The sequence below is a fragment of the Populus euphratica genome, unplaced genomic scaffold, assembly GCF_000495115.2.
Source record: "Populus euphratica unplaced genomic scaffold, PopEup_1.0 scaffold802.1, whole genome shotgun sequence".
NCBI lineage: Eukaryota > Viridiplantae > Streptophyta > Magnoliopsida > Malpighiales > Salicaceae > Populus > Populus euphratica.
The window spans coordinates 16315-39514 of record NW_011500325.1 but is presented as its reverse complement, the minus strand read 5'-3'; the positions used below and the strand labels follow the sequence as shown (position 1 = coordinate 39514).

At 30.0% G+C, this 23200-nt stretch overlaps 2 protein-coding genes across 2 annotated transcripts; both read right to left on the bottom strand.

The window, feature by feature from the left end:
- Positions 1-1700: 1700 nt before the first annotated feature.
- Positions 1701-9812, bottom strand: LOC105113621 (Class II aaRS and biotin synthetases superfamily protein). The gene is made up of 7 exons (XM_011009870.1): positions 8309-9812; positions 7440-7619; positions 6518-6775; positions 5444-5578; positions 4637-4918; positions 2640-2780; positions 1701-2345 (listed from the first exon to the last, which is right to left on the bottom strand). The coding sequence occupies exons 1-7, from the start codon at positions 9662-9664 to the stop codon at positions 2040-2042; spliced, it is 2658 nt and encodes an 885-aa protein (XP_011008172.1). The 5' UTR covers positions 9665-9812; the 3' UTR covers positions 1701-2039.
- Positions 9813-16907: 7095 nt separating this feature from the next.
- LOC105113620 (probable protein phosphatase 2C 74) lies at positions 16908-20022 on the bottom strand. Its single transcript, XM_011009869.1, has 5 exons — positions 19029-20022; positions 18553-18729; positions 17719-17889; positions 17427-17606; positions 16908-17284 (listed from the first exon to the last, which is right to left on the bottom strand). Exons 1-5 carry the CDS (start codon positions 19779-19781, stop codon positions 17132-17134), a joined length of 1434 nt encoding a protein of 477 aa, XP_011008171.1. The 5' UTR covers positions 19782-20022; the 3' UTR covers positions 16908-17131.
- Between the last annotated feature and the right edge of the window lie 3178 nt (positions 20023-23200).

The following is a 23200-nucleotide window of genomic DNA, read 5'->3' as shown; positions in this document are numbered from 1 at the left end:
TAAAATTATAAGGGATAAAATTGAAAAACAATTCCAATCAAGAAAGGGATAAGAAAAAATACAAATAACAATAGAAAAATGAGAACCAAACTTGATACAAAAACAAAAAGTCTAAGGGGTAAAATTGAAAAAAAAAAGTATTCAAGACCATATGCATTAGAATCAAAAAAATAAAGATCTAATTTGATTCAATAAATAATTAACTAAACTTCTTTATTTTTTTGCAATACCTAACATGTTTGTCAAAGAGAAAAAAAAGAATAGAGATAGAAGAAAAGATGTGCCACCAGCACTCAATCGTTGCTTACTTGGTAGCACACGCCTGACCACCATGATAGGGGTGATGAAATGCAACTAGCATCACCCTAAAAGGTAGTGTTAGAAATTTTAAAGCATTGCACGATATACGATAACTAGATTTTTATTTTATTTATATTTTATATATATAAAGACTCAATTATCGACTAACTACAAATGATAATTATAAAGATCTTAGAATAAAATGATAAAAATGTCATTGATTCCAAAGCCAAAAGAGTGTTTTTAGGGGCATTCAAGTAATTGAATTGTGAATTTTTTTTTGAAAAGTTCAAAAAACCCCTTGACCTATGTTAAATGTGTTTTGCTTTGAAGGTTAATTTAGTAATCACGCTATGCAAAATAATATAAAAAAAACCAAATAACCATATTCAATTTTGTCATGACAAATTAAGTCCTATGAAAAACATCTCTGTATCCCTAAAACAAAGTTAACAAAGTTTGTCCTTCAACGATAAAATAGTAATTTGTGCACAGCAAAATGTCTGTAGGGTAAAAGAAGAAGTTCTTTTAGTGTATTTTTTTAAAAAAATAAAATAAAATTGTAAAACTCCTTGTGGAGAGGGAATTTTGGAATAGTAAGTCAACAGCCAGCCAAGTCGCCATGGAGGAAGAGGATTCAAAGGAAGCAGATCCCAAAATTTCTAGATCACCATTCCTTGGAATAATTTGTAGGCTGATTGGCGCTCATAGATTATAGGAGTTGATTTCTATGTTGTATAATGTCAAGATTTCTATACCACGTCTCCTAAGAATAAGTTTGCACTATCCTGGGGGACAGATTGTCTAATCATTCACGTTTTTGGACTTTGAATTCTTTTCTTTCTTTCTTTTTTTTTCCACATTTCGCTTTTTTTAAGAAAAACAAAATTAATACTATATTAATTATTTTCAAAAATAAATCTCTTGCCCTAAAAAGAATTACCATCTTTCAGTGACAGTAATATTCCACCATGCCAGAGGAATTCATCAGGCAAGAAGAGAGATGCTGAAACCGGTGCTTCGAGAAAAATAAAAAGCTTCTTGACGTGTAAAGTTGGAGAATCAGATATCTTGGTGAAGAACATGCAGCTAATTAAGCCATGATTTCTACTGAGCTGGTATGATGTAGGACCTGTCCCTGAGCACCGGCCATTCAGATTTGGTTTGACTTTGGGCAAGCACCTATCAGCTTACGGCAGGGTCAATTTGAAATACTAATCAATTACACTTTTTCTCACCTAATTTAGCAGCCCTTTTAAGAATAGTGGTCGTGAAACAAGGATCGTCGGCACACACCAAAACCAAATCTAACAAATTTAGCCATGGGGAATCGATCGCACAAGTAACTGAAGCCATAAAAACAGAGCAGAAACAAAAGGAAAGGAAAGGAACAGTTCGCATCAAAGAACACTAAAAAAATCATTTCCGAATTTGAAATGGCCACTGCAATACAGAATTCTGTTTTCAAGTGCAAAGAGATGCTCATCTACATCATTCAATGTCTTAACATGTGAAGGGAAAGGTGACATTAAGCATAAAATATACTCCCACGTATAAAAACAGTTACAATCTAAGTGATTTGGTATTTTTGAGATCAGAGGCAATTACCAAATTGCAAAATTTGCCAAACTAATATCAACATAACTCGCATGGTATGGCAAACATGGTAAAGTACAAGTTGTGAAGCCTTGGAACGGAAGAGTGATTCAGTCATCCAAATTTTGCCCCATACGTGGTTTTCACAAGTTCAATCGATTCTTGACTTCATCAACGAAAGCACTTAAAGGTACCTCTTCCTCTACCTTGGTCTCAAGGTTCTTTATTTTTACCTTCCCTGTCTCCAGCTCCCTATCCCTGACAAGTACCATCCAAGGGATTTTTGAATCATTAGCGCGGCTAATGATCTTATCAAATCTTGTACTGACAACAAATTCAGCTTTCAGCTTGGCTCTCCACAGCTTACTGGTCAGCTCTGCAGCTAGAGGTATTTTACTTTTGTTTCCCATAATGCCCAGCAGAACCTGGGTTTCAGTAGGCCGGGTTGTCTGCCAACACCAAAAACAACAGGACAGTACATTAGTGCATTTTACTTTGAAGAAAGTTACAAATAAGTAAAATTCTTTTCAAATAATAACGCCCTTCTCCAAAAAAATTGCTTATTTTATTAACATTCACTGAACTCCGACAGAAGAAGTTTAGTAATCATATGATATAATATGTGGTCTCAATGATTTTTCACAACTGAATTCTGACACAAGTTCAACACTAAATGATGACAATGAAATATTACAACCTTTTTACCCCAGATATGTAAGAATGACATGCAATGCTATTCTCACCTCATTCCGGTCCTTCTGCAGCTGCTCCATTATAGCAAATACTCGCTCGATGCCAAGACTGACCCCAACAGCTGGAACTGGTTTTGAACCAAACATTCCTATAAGGTTGTCATATCGCCCCCCAGCAGCAATTGAACCGACCTGGTGGCAAAAATATTTAGTAACCATTTAAATTTGAGAGACAAAATTGCATTTATTGACAATAAGGAAAATAATATTAAAAAAAGTCAAGTAGAAAAGAAGAGAGAGCATGTGTCTGACTAATGAGCTAGTTTTGGTATTTGCAATATACAACTCTGAATAGGCATGGGTGTGATTCCAAGAATCCTTGATATTTTCCAGGTTAATCTTAATACCAAATCTAACATATCAAAATTTCAAAGCATTTCACAGGCTCAAATGTAGCATGGGAATATTAGATGAAAAATGAATTACACCTTGGCCAAAACTAAATGGAACAAAGAAAAACAATTTCGAATTCACCAACTAAAACCAATCTCTAGTCATTCCATCTTGCCTTAAGCCCCAACCAATCAATGCTAAAGTTTTATGGCACAATAATGCTATAGTTTCATGGCACTCAGAACATTCTAGTGTCAATTCCCAAGCTTAAAAGCCAACCCAGCCTTCTTCCCTTCATGTTCTTCCAACTTTCTTAGCATTCATCTTTTCATACTAAAATGAACTTCTATGAGGTCTACTCTAAACAACGCAGTTATGGAATGCAAAGTACAAAGAAGAACTACATGCAACTGACAACTCCCAATTTATCATTATTTAGTTTAGAGTTCTGATCCCACTCTTAATCATTACTAAGATTTTCAGATTTTTCCAGAAATTCTGAAAGCATAGATCTTAACACAGGGAACCAAATTTATTTAAAACTCTTCCCAACACCAAATATCAAGCTCAAGTTCAAGACACAACTATGAACCCTTGTCAAAGGTTGAATGATAATGTACCCTTTAGAGGAATCATTACCAGCATACTCTGCGCTCAGACACCCTATTTATAGATTATTGGAAGCTCATTTGACACAAGTGGGTTATCAAAAACTGGTGTCTGCAGATTTAATTTGCAATATAAAATTAATAGCAATTGGTCCCTCGGTGAAAGGCAATTACACAACTACTTTGAAATCATCATTGATCATATAACTCTACATGCATTTCTTTGGTTTCTTTTCTTTTTCCCTTAACGAAGAAGATTAAGGAGTTGAATATAAACCTAGCATTGTTAAGGATGTCAATATTCTCCCAAACTTTTCATAGTTAGAATATCCTCCAGATAATCTCATGATTTTTACTGGATAATGAAAAAAATGAAATGGAACATTTGATTATTCCTTGAAAAGATTTGGATTGTTCGAAAGCAGATTATTACCTCTGTCCATGAGGACACACCTTTGACTCTATTTTTATGCGAGCGCATTGACTAATAGAACTTGGAGGACAAAATGTTACAAAAAGATTTATGAATGCATCAATAAACTCCTTGCTAATTTGATCAATATCTTCACATCTCTAACTAAAGTTCATTTGATTAAAGCTTCTCACTTGAGAGAAATTTTTATTAAACTTTAATAATATGCCATTTTAGAAAATTATGCTGGGTTCACTAATGGTATATTCATAAAATAAGTAAAAACAGATCATATTCTAATCACTTCACAGTTATTATTCACGTTCTCAATGATTTTCAAATAACTAAAATCCCATCGTAACTTTCTTCAAAGTAAAATGCACTAGGCACCTCCTCAAACATTTTAACAAGTAAAGACAGATCATATTCTAATCACTTCACGGTTATAATTCAGGTTCTCAATGATTTTCAAATAAGTAAAATCCCACCCTAACTTTCTTCAAAGTAAAATGCACTAAGCACCTCCTCAAGCATTAAAATGTGGAACTAAGATAGTGCAAACAATGAAAACCAACTTTACATCTAATATGAGATGGTAAAATTCAAGAAAAGGTGGCATAAAAATGATTCTTTACCTGTGTAGTCCCTTTAAAAACAGCTTCAAAAATGACTCCGGTATAATAATCAAGCCCTCTGGCAAGGCTTAAATCAAAAACCACTTTGTCAATGCACTTTGATCTTTCAAGAGCATCAAACAAAATTTCCAACTCATCCAGTGCACGACTAGAAGAAGTGTTTTGTAAAAACTCACTGCCTTCCTGTTTAAGCTTTGATAATAATTCCTTAGGAGAATCCTTTTCCTTCACAAAAGTACCAATTCTGTCTGCTGTCTCAACAGCTAACCCCTTCTCTTCCACCTAGAGAACATTTCGAAGGTCATATTGTGAAACAAAACAAATATTCATTCAAGGCTCATGTCTAAACATACAATTGGTATACATTTACTACAAAGAGAAACAAATAAATTAACAATAAACATTAACCAAGTGTAGCATAAAAGAAGCATAAAATAGATTCAAGATACTGATGGGAAATTACTTATAGGCAAAAAAAAAAAAGGAAAAATAAATTCAAGGAAACAGAAAGGTGTATACTTGGACATAAAATAATTTTTTAAAAAAAAAATACACTTAAACTATGCAAGTGCAAACATACCATCTACAAAGTAGACAATCTCAACACTGAATATGCACTTCCTAAATTTACAAAAACAGCCAAAAGAACCAACAAATAATTGCCAATCTGGCATGTTTCAGTCATAAATAAATGGTAATAATAAATTAGTGAAGAGATGTCCCATTACTGTATGAATAGAATATAAAGTCAACCAGCTACATATGAACATGATCAGATACATATTCAGGCTTGTCATATACCCTTACCATTTCTTTCTTAACCTGCTCAAACGATTGCTTGTCCAGTTTGTCAATACTTGAACAAATGGTTCGGAATTTTTCAGGAGGCACTCCACATATTTCCAACATACCATCCAGCAACTTCCGATGGTTTAATTTAACCTGATTAAAAACAGATAAAGAACACCTAGTCAACAAGCACTTAGATAGACAGCTCGTGGTATACTTAAATTGTGGGGTAATCAGCAAGAAGGCAAGCCAAAGCAGCCAACGTGACAAATAAGGAAACAAAATAAAAAGGAGATCCTTAAGAATTTGCATGCCTGACACATTCTACACCCCTTAAAGTTCTATCACCCTGTAGATAGACAACAGGTGGTGTACTTAATTGGGCTCTATGGTTATTAATCAAGCAACCAAGCCAACTCTTGGCTGTTTTCAGATGACTTGTCACTATGTAAATAAGAGAAGAATTCTCCTTTGGATAGATAGATATCCAACTTCTGGGGCATTGAGAGAACATCAGACACTTAACAACGAATTATTTGAGCCATCAGCCAATTTTATCAACTTCAACATTGACTAATGCAGGTGCAATCAAAGGTACATTTATTAGACTAATACTTATGGGTAACTAAGATATAGTTAGTGATAAATTTGATAAATAGCTTTACTGTTTTTGTCAACATATCAACAACTTCGATGACATGCATGTTTACTTCGATGACATGCATGTTTTAAAATGTCATCACATTATTTAACTTTAGCATTGACTAATGCAGGTAGAATCAAAGGTACATTTATTAGAATAGTACTTATGGGAAACTAAGATATAGTTGGTGATAAATTTGATAAATAGCTTTACTGTTTTTGTCAACATATCAAAAACTTCAATGACATGCATGTTTTAAAATGTTAACACGTTATGTAACATCCTATAAAAGAAGACATATTGGTTCAATTATTATAGAAAACTGGATGAAAGAATGTATGACCAACAGTTAACATCTACGTGTGAAAGAATGAAACCATCACAGGCTATATAAAATTCAACATAACAAGTACAATTAAAGCAAAGATAGATCAGCCAGCATGAATTACCTCATAATCTCCAATGTCTAGCTCATCAAGCAATTCTGTCAAAACCTTCACTATCTCAAAGTCTGGTCCCATTTCTTCATATTGACCAGCAATATCAAAGTCACACTGATAAAATTCTCGGTATCTTCCTTTAGATGGGTTATCTCTTCTGTATACCTTAGCTATTTGATACCTTTTAAACGAAGTGATACCATTCATAGCCACATATCTAGCAAATGGAACAGTCAAGTCATACCGCAGAGAACAAAGCTCTCCACCCTGCAAAAGGTTGAAAAATCAATTTAATTTCCCAATAACTATGAATAATTCAAACCAGTTTATTCATACAAATGATCAAATGAAGTAAAAACTAGTTCATCAAAAAACCAAACCAGCCAATGGGTAAAACCAAAGTATAGAAATGAAATAATTATATAATTATGCAAATTCAATCAGAAATGAACCACTGCCCATGATTTGAAGAAACAAAGAAAAACAAAAACCCAAAACAGGCAATTAGAACCCCAAGAAAAGGGCAAAACTACAGTTTCGCACTGTAAGAACAAAATTTTCCATCCAAACTACTCCTTTTCAACAGAAGTTCCTTGCATTAAAAACAAAAGGAAGGAAGAAAGAAAAATCATTTGGAGATATTTCAATTGGGTAAAAAGTCCATTTTAACTTGGACAACAGCCTACAGAAACAAAGCTTGAAAGTTAAAACAGATACACTTATACCTCACATTAACTGCAAAAGTCATTAAGCATATTAGTCCTGAAATTAAACACCACTTCACCTGTTTAATTTTCTTGTTTTGGCAGATGCATTAAAAAGGCTTAAGATATACTCATTCAGAGAAACAGACACCCAAACATAAGCAATGGTTATAACAATTACAGCAAAACCACAATATCAATTGTATCAACTAATAATCATATATTACCTGGTCAGCGAGATCATAAATTAATTTTGAATCCTCCCCGTATTTTCCCATGAGAGTCTCTCTCAATTCAAAAGCAGGAGTGTCAAGGGAAGTGGCACCATGTCTCTTGAAAACATCTGCTATGATTGAAAATGCTCTTTCTCTTATCACCATTTGTTCATTTGCAAAATCCCGAGTGCCCTGATACATAAAATGATATGCACAAAATAAGACTGCTAAACAAAATAGGATTGCTAAGCTTCATTCAAAGCAAATTAGAAGCATGATAACAGTTAGACAACAGAAAACAAAAGATATCAATTATCATAAATAAACAGAACATTCAGATGTTAATTGAAGTGTAGAAGGGAAAAAATATGTCCAGATAAAAATCTTCCTAACACAATAATGTCCATCAAAATGGACAATAAAATGCCACTTCTAAATATATAACTACGAATACAGCTATCTACTATTGGATGGTAAAATGCAATATAATCTTTTCAGATATAAAAAACGATTAAAGTCCAGAGAGGGAAAAGCAACAACCATAGAGAATATCATGAACTTGAGTATGTGATAATACTAAGCTGTTCACTTTGTTTGAAAAAGTTCTCGCATGCTACTGCAAAACTGACAATACCATAAAATCCCTAAAACGGCATATATTATTTTGGTACATAAATCCTAACTTGTTTCCACATTCAAGCATTCACCTCATTTAAAAAGAATACTGTACTTTAAGCTATCAATTAAAAAAACGAAAAATATGGCAAATATGCAACTCAGAGAGAATTGGATAAAACTTCAAACTGAATCGCCTTTGAAAAATATGTCTAGTCTATCTATCCCAAGTTTCCCATGCCAAACCGTGAAGTGAAATTCATTACCTTTGGAAGCTTAGGAAGTCTTCTACTTTCATTTCTTTCAACAATCTCCTTCACTTTCTGCACGAATTCATCAAACTCTGGTTGCTTTGGGCTAAAAAAAGACAAAAGATTCTCAACCCATTTTTCTAATATGTCCAAACTATCACCAGAACCCCCTCCAGCAATCTGCAACCTATCTTTAATTAACTGCACAATCACACTAGTCCCTTTCCCTAAAACTGTCTTCTTTTTCTTCTTCTTCTCACTTTTCTTGTCGACTTTCGCCTCCCCTCCATTCACTTGACCGCCAATTCCACTCATCAACTCAACACCCTCAAGAGCAAAAAACGCAGTTATCTCCTCCCACGCAACAATCTTCCATACAATCCCCAACAAACCATACACTCCATACGCAAACATTACATAATCCTCCTCGACAAGCAAATCAGTAACTGCCTTGTATCCGTTCATCAAATCATCCCTGCTAGGGCATTTCTTCTCATACAAACTCACCAACCCGCTACTCAAAATCTCATTCCCCATCACATCCAAATTCATTTTAACCCGACACAAACTACTCTTCCCCAAAAACAGCAACGCCACTGCCAAACCTGACACCGTGGTCCCCACTGCCTTTCCAGACCCACCGCTCGATCCTTTCACCCCTGAATTCAACTCAACTCGAACCATTGTATGCAACGCCTTCACCACCTCCCTCAATCTCCCATTAACTTTCGGAATTTCCGAAACCGCCTCACTCTCTCCTCTCTTATTCGAATCATACCCAACAAGCAAAACCTTCATATCACTCGCAACCGTAGCCGCTTCCTTATCAACAAACCCATCACCACTATCCACACCGTCAAACGACCTGACATCTGCTTTCACCGCCTCACACGACAACGCAGCAACGGCATCATCAACAACACCTAACCCCATCCCTTCATGATCCAAAATCGCACAAACCCCATACAATTCCGCATTGGATACCTCAATGACAAGTCTCTCCTCCTCAGTCACCTCAGCATCCAACCCTTGGGCTTCACTTCCAAATTTATTCGAATTTAGGGTTTCTGCGATCAAATTAGGGAGAAACGTACGTACATTAGAGGAATTCGTGTAGTGAAGGAGCTTATTGACGAGGACAGTAAGGTAAGCGCGAGTTTCAATTAGGTTCGAGGCTTTGTTAGGGATTAGAGAGATCGAATGGAGCGGTTTCTGAGGATTTCTATTTTGATTAGTGAGTCTATCGAGTGCTGATGAGTCAAGGCGTACCAGAGCGTGACCTGTGGCGATGGTGTAGACAGAAGTGGAGGTTAAAGCAGAGCCTTTGCCTCCAATAGTGATTATTTTTTGCTCATCTCTATATGCTGCCATTGCTGGAGCTTTTGAGCGTATGAGAGACAGGGTGTTGTCTCGGGGTGGTGTAATGGGAGGAGAGGGGTGGCGTTAGGGTTTTATTAGATGTTAACTGCTGCTTTATAATCTGTACGATGTTGAAATGTGGACTGACTGATTCGTTACCCGCGTTATGCCGGGCCGAACCAAGCTTTTTGCAAGTAAGAAAGATGCTCAAGTAATTGTATCGTTTTTTTAAAAAAAAAAACAAAAGCAAGAGGAATGGAAGAGGTGGCTAACTGATTTTATTGGTTTTAACAAAGAGTCTACCTTGCTTGAGCAATGAAATTCACAACTCGACATATAAAATTAAAATAATTTAAAAAAATAAAATTAAAAAATTAATTATAAATAAAGATCTAAAAAAAACTTAAGTTAATTAACACTAACTTTTCAAACTTATTATTTAATTTTTGAGATCAAAATTACCTCATAAAAAAAACTTAAAAAATTATAAAATTTAATTTTTAATAAACAAAATAACAAAAAATGAAATTGAAAATTAATTAATAAAAAAATCAAAATCAAAATAAATAGTAATTAAAAAATAATAATTAAATTTAATATAAAAATAAAATGTTAACGATGTAATTGAAAAATAAATTCAATTAAGAAAATGATTAAAAACAAAAAAAAATAACTATCAAAATAAAAGAGTCCATATCTTAAAATAAAAATTTCAAAGAATGATGAAATTAAAAAAAAATTATTTTATGAATTTTTTAAAATAAAAAAATGTTAATAAAAAATATTAACCAAATTAAAAAAAAACAAATTAAAATACCAATTTAAAAAATGATAAGGTAAAGCGTGAAAATTGAGAAGAATAAAGATTAAAGATAAAAAATAAATCATTAATACTAAATTATAGTTCAGTCATTTATATATATAGTCTAAAAATGAAAGATCTAATGTGATGATTCAAATAATATTATAAAAAATATATATTTTGTTATTATACAATATAGTAGATGCCACCTGAAAAACATAAAATTATCTTTAATCCATTATAATAAAAAAAAAACCAAAAATTTTATTGATGCAAGTTAATGAAAAGTATATTAGTTATTTTATTATAAAAAATTATAAAAATACTTTATTATTTTTAATGGCCAAGCTATTTTTGTTTTGTTTTGTTGAGAAAAGCGAAAACATCATTTTATTATTTTAGTTTATAGTATCAATGAGTCTATGGTTATAATGAATGTCTTTATAATATTTTCTCTCCCTATTTTATTTATTTTTTAATATTATTTTTTAAACACTTGATTCATATAATTCAATTTAATAGTGATATTGAAAAGAAGTCTAAAGAAAATGATTGATATTAGCTAAATAACTAAAAATTAAAAAGTCAATGATGAAATTGAAAAAATACACTAATATTGAGGGACGTTTTTGTTAATTTTTGAATCGCATATTAATATTTTATGTATTATATATTTTGTACTATCTACTCTTTTAAATAATAAATCTTGTTGTAAACAAATTATAATGGTAAATACTTGAGAGTTTGGAGTAACTCTTAATATTAGTGAGATATTGTCACAAAAAAAAAATCTTAAAAAAGGAACATCTTCAAGTGTTGTAATTATTTGGTGTGGATTTATTAAGGGCATTGTATTTTTCACTTGGATTAGTAAAATGTAGGCTTATCAAACCATGTTAAAAACCAAGTTTGTAATCTCCTCACTTTTCTCTTTACTTTAAACATTTTAATTATATTATTAGTTATTATGTTATATGTGCTTAGTGTTTTATTTGTATTATTTAATATAATTAGTGGAACACCTAATTCATCTCTTTTAGGTGTTATTGTTGTCTTAATCTTAAAACAACAATTGGTATTAGAGTTTATTTCTCACATATATAATGTTTAATATGAAAAAGCATTTACTTTTAGGTCACCTTGCTTTGATGATAATGATTATGTCCATTGAAAAGCTATTATTATTATATATCTTTAATATATTGATTATGATTAAAGGTTATCTATTAAAAATAAACTTTACAAACCTGCTAAAATTGAAAATAATATAATAATTCCTAAATCTAGAAGTGAATACACTGCAATGATAAGAAGATTTTTTTATGAATGTTAAAAATATGAACACTTTATATTATGCCTTGAGTAGAAGTGAGTTTAATAGAATATTATTTTGTAAAAATGCTAAAAATATATAACAAGCTTTAGAAGTAACTCATGAAGGCACTAAGTTTAAAAACCTAAAATTGATATATTTGTATATCAATATGAGTTTTCAAAATGCTTTCAAAAGAATCTATAACTAATATGTTTATTAGGATAACAATTATTACAAATAGTTTGGATACTCCTAGTAGGATTTATACTAATGTTTATATTATATACAAAATTATGAGATCCTTATCAAAATATTATGAAGTAAAGGGGATGACAATCCAAGAAACTAAGGATCTTATCAAACTTTTATTAAAAAGAGTTTATTGATTCATTAATGACTCATGAAATCACCATAAAAAACAAGAATTAGAAGAGAAAACAAAAAAGAATATGACTTTTAAACTCTTTTAGGAGATAGTGACTGCTATGTATTTAAATATTAGCTCTTTTATTTTGTATTTTTCAAGTGTTTTGTACTGTATATAAAATAATAGGCATAACATTTTATTTATAGAAAAACTTGAAAACTTTATAAATGATAAAATATCAATTTGCCTCTAAATTAATATCACATATTATTTCTAGATAAGTTTATAAATTTATTCAATGAAGTCCCTATTTTATTCTAATTCTAGAATTCTAATTTTCTAAATTAATTACATTCTAGCCCTAATTTTTAAAACTAATTTACGATCAAGTTACATTTAATTAGTCATTCCAATTTAATTTTTGATAAATTATTCTTGTGTGTGTGACCCATTGGATTCTCTAATAAGTTAGCTCAAATATAATTCATAGTCTTAAATAAAATAGGATTAAAAATTTTAAAGATATATTATCAATTCAATAATTAATTAATTTATATTTTAAAAATCAAATACAATGTCTAGCAATATATTATCAACAATGTTCTAATTTAGATATTACAGCATAAAATGTATTTACTTTGTCAAATCATATTTATTCTCAATACCATAGTCATTCATCTTTTCAATAAGATTTGAAACTCTTTTCAAATCTTTTTTTATTTTTTATAAGAATTTATAACTAATACTATTTAAGAACATATAAAATATTTTTTCTAATTCATATAGGGTGATGAATCATATCTTAATTATTCAAATACCTTTATATAATCATATTATACCTAATAATTGTTCGTTTGTTATCCTTGATCAAGATAATATATAACATGATCATAACATAACATTCTCTAAATAAGATAACCTAATTATTTTAAATCTAATGAACACTTACACAGTCATCACATGAGCCTTTTTATTGACACAAATGATCTTTTTATATTGAATTATTATATGGGTTAGTTCATTATACATATCATCTAATAAACACTTACATATTAGTTCTAGGTTATAAGAACAACATGTTCATTTCATAAAGAAAAAAAACATAATATGTACCCATTTTAATGGCTTTAATTAAAGTGCAGTTTTAATACAGTATTGACTAAAAATATTTTGGAATAATGCTATAAGAATTTCACAATTATAATAACTTTATAATTTTATTTGCAAAGTATTTTATTTCAATAACTTTGTCTTTGCTCTAGATTTATTAATAAAATATTTGATGAATATTAAAGATGAATAAAGTTTTTATTAAAAAATAAATATGTTTATATAAATAAAGTCAATATCACATTTAACAATGTGATTACCTAAAAAGCATATACACTAACACATAACCTTCATCATTGCCTAAAGATATAGTGGCAAAGCAAGAAACAAAAGACCCTAAGTTAGAGAGAAATACCGAATAAAAAAGAAAAAAAAATAAGGATTAAAAAAAAGAATATTTAAGATAGAAATAGAGGTTGTATGAGCTAGAAAGTATTAAAGACAATAAAAAAAAACTAAAAAGAGAAAAAACTAATCATAACAAAATAAATATATGGCCCAACCATCATTTTTTTCATCAATAACCTTTGCAATAACACTTCCTTATCTATGACCATTCCAAAAGTAAGACTATGACTTCTTCTTTTTTTTCCATCTTTTTACATAATGTTTTCACATGATTATTATTATTCATCTATTTTTTTATTTTGATTTTTTTTTGTTTCCTCCTAGCTTCACAATAATGTTAGATTCATTTATAAATTATATTGTCCCCATTATAAGTATGCATTGTGTAAAAATATTAATTATAAAAAATCAACAACTTTTTACTAATGCAATTTTTTTTTACTGAATTAATAATGGAATCAACTTTATTTCATAAAACTTTTGTTTTTGTGACCATTATACATATTCATTTATGTAAAAAAAACTCATTTTTGGAAATCAACAACTTTTCATTCATGTATTATTTTATTTTATTTTATTTTTGTTGGCTTTAAAATGTTGTTATTAGTATTTCATAAAAACTATGTTATCACCTTTTTTTTATGTATGCACGTGTGTATAAATATTTTCTTTTAAAATAAAAAGAAACATTTTGTCGATGAGTTTTGTCAAGTTTGAATCATGTTTTTTTTTTTATCAAAGTTTGATTTTAAAATACTTAGACTAGCGTGTCTCCTAGGTTGTAAGAATCAAAATAATCTTAGCTCGATGTTTTAAACTTGAACCCAAAAAAATATGTTGATGAGTTTTTCATCAAGTTAAAATAATTCATTGGTTAAAGTTTTATTTTATTATTAGGTTGACGAGTCTTTTATTTTTAGATATCAACATAGGTCGCGCGTGATATTTTAAACTAAAAATTAAAAAAATCATTTATCTATGAGACTCATGATGTTCTCAATAATAAATGACCTATGAATTTACTTGTAAATAATTTAGAAAACTAATGGTGTGAATAAAAAAATAAATTTTAAAAAAAAATACATAGCTAAGGTAACATTTCATTGAAAAGGATGCGGTAAAACTGATGTCTATTTTTTTTTAAATAATCAACCTTATATTTACATCCATGAAACTAGTGTATATTTTAGAATTATTAGTTTTCTTAAAAACTAGGAGTCTAATTCTCTTTTTAATTCTCTTTAATGTTGAGGGTTTTAATTTTTATTGGCTAACGACAACATGACAACTATACTAGGAACTAAGGTTAAGTCTATATATATATGTTTTATCTTTCGTTTCCTTTATTGTCATTTATTGATGTATATTTATTTATTTTATTTGCATTAATTTTATTGCATTTATTTTAAGTTTACGAGATTGAATTTGTTTATATAAATTAGATAGAAAGATTTAGATGGTAAATGTGACTTATATTCAATGATATTAATTTGAATTTTAACTTATATTGGAACTCACCTTATGCTTTAGATATTATAGAGTTATTTTCTTACTCTTATTGTATAAGGTTTGTTTCACCTTGACGAATACAAAAATCTCTATATTAAAAAGAAAGAAAAATAAAAATAATGGAGTCATGACATGATAATTAAGAGTCACGACATGATAATTAAAGAAAATTAGTAATTCTAAAATATATATTGATTTCAAAGATTCTTACTTAATAATTAGTATTGGGTTAGTTATGTTTAAGGAAAAATCAATGCCACTCTTACCACATCCTTTCAGATAAAAGATTGCATTTGCTATTTATTTTAGCCTAAACTTATTTTACATTTATTATTAGTTATCTAAATCTATTTCTAAGCTTAATTACAATTTATTTCAATAAAAAATAATATCGGTTCCTAAGAAGAGAAAATTTGTCCACAAATATTTTTTTTTATTAACTCCTAAAAATAGACAATTTTATTAATTTTAAAAAATTTAGATGTTAATCTCTAAAAATAAATAATTTTATGGATTTATGAGAAATCTTGATGTCAATCCTTAAAAACAAGATTTTGTGATGAAAGTAAAATTTTAACATTAATCCCTAACAATAAAATTTCACCCACGAAAGAATTTTTTTATGTTAATAACTAAAAGATTTTATTTTTTCTATATTGTCGGAGGTTCAAATTTAAGTTAATTACGGTGATGGATGTTATTAGTTTTTCTTCCGCCATAAGCATAATCAAAGCTGGTCAGGTTATTGAATCATCATCCAGTTCAAAATTGTCGATAAGACCTCCAAAACATCATATCATATATTCCTTTCCTAGAGCATCTGTTATAGCTAGGCTCGTCATATATTATTTGTTTTAAGTTTTATTATTTTATAATTTTATTTATAATGATATAAATTTATTTTTAAATCTAATATTTCAAAACAAGTACGACAATTCAAAGACTATCACTACTTTATTTACTAAATCACAACTATAAGTTTAATATATATATATCAACAGAGTTGTTGAATTCAAGTTCAAGTTCTAGCGGGAATAAAATTGGAGAATTGTTCTTTTCATATTTTTATTGAGTGTTTTTTATGTGGTATGTTTGTCATCTTTATAGTGTTTTATTTATTTACTGAACTTGTAAAATATTCTATAAATAATGAGATTAGTTACAGTGCACGTATGGTTGGACATCTACGTTACTCGAGATATATATATATATATATATATAACGTGATTGTTATTATCGCAATTATGTTCCTCGTAACATAAAGCTATTTCTAAATTTAATACCTCAAAACATGTAAAAATGGTCAGCAATTATCACTACTAATAAAATCTTGACTCTTAACACAATCGCATAATCCTTTACCGCACCATCCGATTAAAATCTTCTGCATGGGATTTCCAGCCTATCTTTCATAGTGAAGGAGGGAAGCGTTCGTGACAGTACAAATAAGAATCCAACTCTGAGATTGCAGGCATGTTCCCTAAGATCGAATAACAGTATGATATCGGAGCATCAATCAAATCACGGCAATCAAGTTAGTATTAACTCCCGTTCTTTGTTGTCAAATTCAGGCTTGGAGTTATGAGATGAAGATCTTGTAACATTTTGATTGCTTGTAGAAGCATGCATCATCTCAAAATATAAGCATTCATGAAGAAATTATGAGCAAAGCTTCTGAGCTGGTAGAATAGGGTTTTATAAAAGGTTTGATGAAGAGTGTGGGTTCTTGCTCTCTGTGGATTCGATGGATTATAAAAACCTTTTTAAAATTGTTAAACATCTCTGTTATAAAATAAAAAATAATAATAAATAACAAAAGAATCATGAAGGGCATGGCCAAGAAAAGAATTTGCTTGACATCTCTGTTAAAAAAAAAAAAAAGACCAGCCACTGTTGAAGTCGAATGATGATCGACATATCTACCATGGGAACCTATTTCACCTCGCATTCTAACTCATCTCAAGAACATCCGAGCTGAGAATCATGTCGTTTGCGCTCAATTCCTCAACGAGTCACCAGCATTAATTATCAAGCATTTGTAGCAAAACTTCGAAGGTTTATCACCATAACAGTAATATCATCAATATTGCCTCTGCTTAAAGACATATCTACAAGCTTTTTGCATGACTCTATTGAATTCTTGCCTCTTAAAATTATATCAACTGCTTCTTGCTCGTTTACCTGCAAAATTCCCACGAAATAATTAGTCATTCCCTGAACGTTTTTTTTCCCTTTGTGAATGGTATAAGATTTTTTGTAATTCTATTTTATATTTGTGTGGTTTCTTGGGTCATAAAACCTATATATAAATAGATAAACGCACCTTATCCCATAGACCATCAGATGCCATTATCAAGAACTGGCAATCAGAAGTCAATGGAACCCTTTTGATCTCAGGTTCAGAGATTATCCATTCTTTCAAATGCAAGTCTCCAATTGCTCTAGAAACGGCAAGGGATCCATGAACTCTCCAAATTCCATTGCGGCAATGGAGAAAACCACCCTGCATTAATTGATGTTTAACTTGGCTAATTAGCCTCTTGCTAATACTCATATGGAAAAAATTAACTGAAGGTTAATTGAGCTTTGATTTAATTTATAATTATTTAACTTACGGAATTCTCAATGCGCAGGCGCTCATCTTCTCTGTTAACTCTATGATCAATTGTTAATACATCAGCTACTCCATTCCTGCTTAAAACTACTCTACAGTCACCTGCATTTGCAGCATGTAATTCTCCATCTTTCAACAGCACAGTCGCTGCGCAAGCTCCACTGCTAACACCCTGCATGTGTATAAATCCAATTAAATAAACTACGCATATTTAAATGCAACTGGAACATTGCAAGGCTAGTTTAATGCATTTTTTTAATGAGATACGTGAAGTTTCAAGGTATCTTTACATCACCAAGGTCGGCATGGTATGTTCTAAGAAATGACACTATTCTTTTCTTTTCAGTGAAATACAATTGTCAGGTAGTTGGCTCCGCGTATTTAATGGCGGTGTCTTGCTTTTTCCTGCAAATGGTTTGTTGCTGAAATATTTTACTCCTCCTTTAAATATTTGTAAAATGAACTATAGACTTCAAATCCGGAGAAAATGTCAAAGTATGCCTTGAGGTCAATAAATTATGCATCACACTTCTGTGGCTATGGATTTTTTAATAAACATGCAGATGCAGGTCTTATTATGCTTTCTTTTCTTTTTTTCTATGTGAACTACAGTCCCGGGAATTCAGATTTTGACAGTTCCAACTCTCTTGGCATCAACTTCGAGTCCTTTAATCAACACTGGTTAATCTCTTGATGGAAAGAGAGTAATATCGATGGTGGCCTGTGTTGATAAATTTGAATTCCTCTTAAAACTTGATGTAAGAAGACCAAGTCAAACCATTCAATATTGTTTATAGAGGTATGTCATGTTCACCATTGAAAGTTGAAAGTTTACCTGGCTAAGAAACTCCTTGTCTGTAACCAAGTAGCCTCCTCGAATGGCCTGCTCTAACTGACCATCTTCCTTGCAACCAACATTTTGAAGACCTTTGACAATGTTCTTCCCTAAATTTTCAGCAACATAATCGACCGCGGCTCGGCCTCCATGTCCATCTATCACAGCAAAAAATGCCTATAGACAGAATAGAAGAAGCAGGGGTCAAAATCTTTTGAACATAAGCCGAGATTAAGCATCGGGAAAACCCTGAAAAAGGATCAGGCAAAACGAGGAGGGGGGGAAGGACTTGAAAATGTGACACAGAAAACTAAAGACTAAAAAAACAGATCTAGAAACTGAGGAACAATTAATGGAGCAGTTCAAACAGAACTATTGCTACAATGTTTATGTTATAGTTACAGCTTATTGATTAATTTATGGAATATGAAATACCTAAAACTCATCAGAGAGAGAGATCAGATTTAGATCATTACCTGCTTCGCATCTCCCAGAATATCAATCATGACGCCATATCCATCTTCCATGACCTCTTTCCTTCCTTTCTTACTAGCCAAATAGAAATCTCTCCCTTGAACCTCAAACTCTTTATTCTCCAACTTCCTATCTTCTTGAGCAAGTTCCACTTTTGGACAATACAGTGGCACAACCAGCCTTCCTGGCCTCTTCTTCAGATTGATAGCGCCATTGTTATGATATCCTTCTCCAACCTTTATTATTCTCAAAGAATCCGGTCCAGATTTCTTTATCAAGACATCAGAATTAATTCGTGAACTCTTATCATGCAAACCCTTTTGATGTGCTTCATAGGCCATGGTACTTTCTTGGATGATTTTCTCTTCGTAGTGCAAACCTTCTCTTTTCATGATACAGCTTTGAGTCTGTTGTGAAACATTACCTTCTTGATCATGTACAGGAACTGTTGTTTCTGAATCTTCTTTAATTAAAGGGGCTTTTATTTCTTCATGAAAAAACTGGCTAACAGTAAACGAGAGAGGAGGAGGAGAAGGCAAAGAAGAAGTAAGGCTGAAAGAGCCCATAGAAATGGCCTTCCTTAGTCTTCGAAGGAAGCATAGAGCAAGAGATATAAGAGAGAAACCCCATCGAAAATCCTCTAGATCGTTCATTATTTTGACAATACTTTTGTGTGCGCTAGCTTTCATTATTGTCAAATATTGCATGAGAGTTGTTGGAAAACAAAAGGAAAAAGAAAGAGAGCTGCGGTTCATGCAAAAGAAACACTAAATATTTGGTGATGTATAAGATCAGGTGATAATTAACGGGTCAAAGATGAATGATTCATGCATGGATTGAACAAATGTATTGCATTTAACGGTTTTCTCTGAGTTCTTGTGTGCTGTAGAAGCAGTAGTATTTGTAAGGAAAGGGCCGAAGATGGCAGCAAATGTTCTTGTTACCCTTGACATTTTCACAGCCAAGCAAGGAAAGGGCCAAAGAAGGCAGCAAATTTCTTTTTTGTTGCCTTTGACATTTTCACAGCCAAGGAAGGGGTCACCCATATACGGCTGAGAATGGAATATTATTATTTTTATTTTATTTTATTCATGTTTCAATAGTTTTTTTCATTTTTTTTTACCTAAATCCATTGTTAATCCACTAAACTCTAACTAATTTATAGAATCAAGTTAGTTAATTAAAAAATAAAACATTTTTAATAATAATATACTTTATAAATAATATTTAAATTTAAGATCTTATTTAAAAAAATACATGTATCAAATTACTCGACTCAACAACTAAGTATTCATGTTTCAATAGTTACTAAAATAAAGTTTTTAAGAGACTAATTAAATTTTAGATTTATTATAAATTTATATAGTTATTAATTTTAAAACTGGTAAAATTATTAAGATATATACAAGCTTGTCTGGTATCTAAATTAATAAAAAAAATTATTAAAATAGTAAATATAAAATTGTTTGACTTGGTAAAGAAATGGCTCTGACAGGTTTGAGCTGGTCAGGCCGCAGGACAGTGATGAATTTGCTGTGGAGACCTTGTGCTGTGTCAACGTTCTTGTTTTATATGTTTGCGTGCTTGCGGAAAATATCGAAAGCTTTGAAGCTACAGACGACGGGTACCTCTCTTTCATCAATTGCATAATAATTAACTATTTATAATAGACTCATTACTGAAACTCATCCTATTTTTTTTATTTTTTTTGGATTATGACTTGGCTTACAATCATGGATGTCAAATCCTAAACTTGAAGTAGAACATGGGTCCTATAATTAATTATTTTTATTAAAATAATATTGTTGCATTTTTTAATAAAAAAATGATATTAATCAATCTGTTTAAGTTTGATTTGTTCAATTACATTATTAAAAATTTAATTAAACCAACTAGGTTTTATTAGATAAATATTTTATTAAATTCAACTATAAATCAAGCTTGACACAGGATCTAGATCTTAGATATTCTAAGTAATTTATTAAATCGGGTAGGATTTAATAATAATTATTTTAAAAAAAAAATTTCAAATGTAATTATTTTTTAAAAAAGAAATAAGTAGGAAGCCAAACTTAATTCAGAATTAATGTTTACAAACTACAGAAACAACTGTTTTAAAAGATGTTTAGTAATGTAATAATAATTATTTTTTACTCAAAAATATAACAGGATAATAATTCTTAAAAAATATTTTTAATATTAATAAATTCATCCAAATGATACAAAAACTATATATATATATAAAAGAATTCAGACCAAAAAACACTCAAAATTTGTGAAAACGACGCCTTTTAAGTAGGAGTAGTGTCCATGCTCGATTGCAAAAGAAGTTGAGCTCCCTATCAAACGTATACAGAGGAGACACTCCCAATTGATGTATCATTCGCTAGACTTCTCTTAGTGATCGTGACTAGTTGACCACCACCATACATTAATACCCTTTGTCGCACAGTAAACATTATATAACTCTTTGAAATTCAAATTAAAAATAAAACAAAAGTTTATATTAAGCAATTAAAAACAAAATTACAAATTCCCAAATAAATATTGATTTTTTTAAAGATTCAACAATTAAGTTAGTTATATTTAAAATAAAATCTGTGTTGACTTTATGAAATTCTTTCTAGTGAAAGATTATTTTACTATATGTTTTTTTTAATTTATTATATGAATATTATTAATTGTCTATATTTATTTTTAAGCTTATTGTAATTTATTTTAATAAGAACAATTGAAATCGGTCCTTTATAATAGAAAACTTGTCGATTAAGGAAAGTTTTTATGTTAATTTCTAAAACTAGAATTCATTGATTTTTTATGTTAATCTCTGAAAATAAATAATTTTGCATATTTTAAAAAATATTTACACTAATCCCTAAAATAGATGATTTTGTAGAATTTGGAATTTTAATGAAAAATTTGATGTTATTCCTAAAAAATAAAATATTTCATCAATTTAAAAAAATTTGATTGTTAATCTCTAAAAATAAATGATTTTATCGATTTTAAAAAAAATAATATTAATTACTAAAAATAAATAATTTTTTTAATTTTTTTGTTTCTTTCTTTTAAACAAAACAATTAATTTCAATAGGATCTCAGATTAATTTAAAACATTAAGCTAATTCTTTTCTAACCAATACACCTCATATAAACAAATCAAACCTTGCAAATTGTGCTCCAACTTTTCATATTCATATTCGAATAAATATATAAAATTTGAATTCAAACATAACTAAAACCTAATAAAATTTAAAAGTTTTTTTCATATGTCATTATCCAAAAAGACAAAACACACTTCTAAACTCTAATTCTTTCTTTATTTTTTTAATCAAAGAAATATATCAAGTCTAGCACTACACTCTAAGCACATAAATTTGAGGTATCATTTTCTTTTCAATTTCGGCTCATTTTTTTTTCATTTCCATCCTCTTTCTTTATATTTTTTTTATGAAACTCTTTGATTTAAAATAAACTTGTTCATGACCAAAGACCCGAAGCTTTAAAACAAAAAAAACCTATTTAGGGTTTTATGGTGGTTTACTCCTTTTTTTTTTTAGTTTGGTTTTTTAGTGGTTATCGAATTTGATAAGAGTAATTTAGTATTTTTGAATTAGTTAAATATTATTTAATGTGAAAAAAGCGATTGCACATGGTATGTAAGCAAGCACATATAGGATCTTCTACAAAATTCAAACAACATGTATCATATCATCTAGTGACCAAAACTCTGCCTTCAAAGATTGCGTTGCGATCTTTATAGCATTGCCTTTATTTCTAGGCAGCATGTGTAGAGAAAGTATAACAGGTTTTATGCCAATGGATGTTTTTTTCTTTTCTTTCTTTCCTCCTCAATTTCAAAGTCAATCTCTCCATGTTTTCAAAGCAATTTTTTGATTTTTTTCTCTTTTTAAATTTGGTTTGTGCTTTTTTAATTGCTATTTATTTTATTTTATATTATATATAGGGTTTGAATTTTCTTTCAATTTAATTTTTATTTGGTATTTTTCACATTTCAAGCATGATCATCATGCTTTTTATTTTGAATTTTTTATCATTTTTTAATTAAATTATCTTTTGATTGCAACATTTAATATTTTATATCATTCTCTTAATTGGATGATTTTTTCAATTATATACCTTAATATTTTAGTTTATTTTTTTTATCTGATTT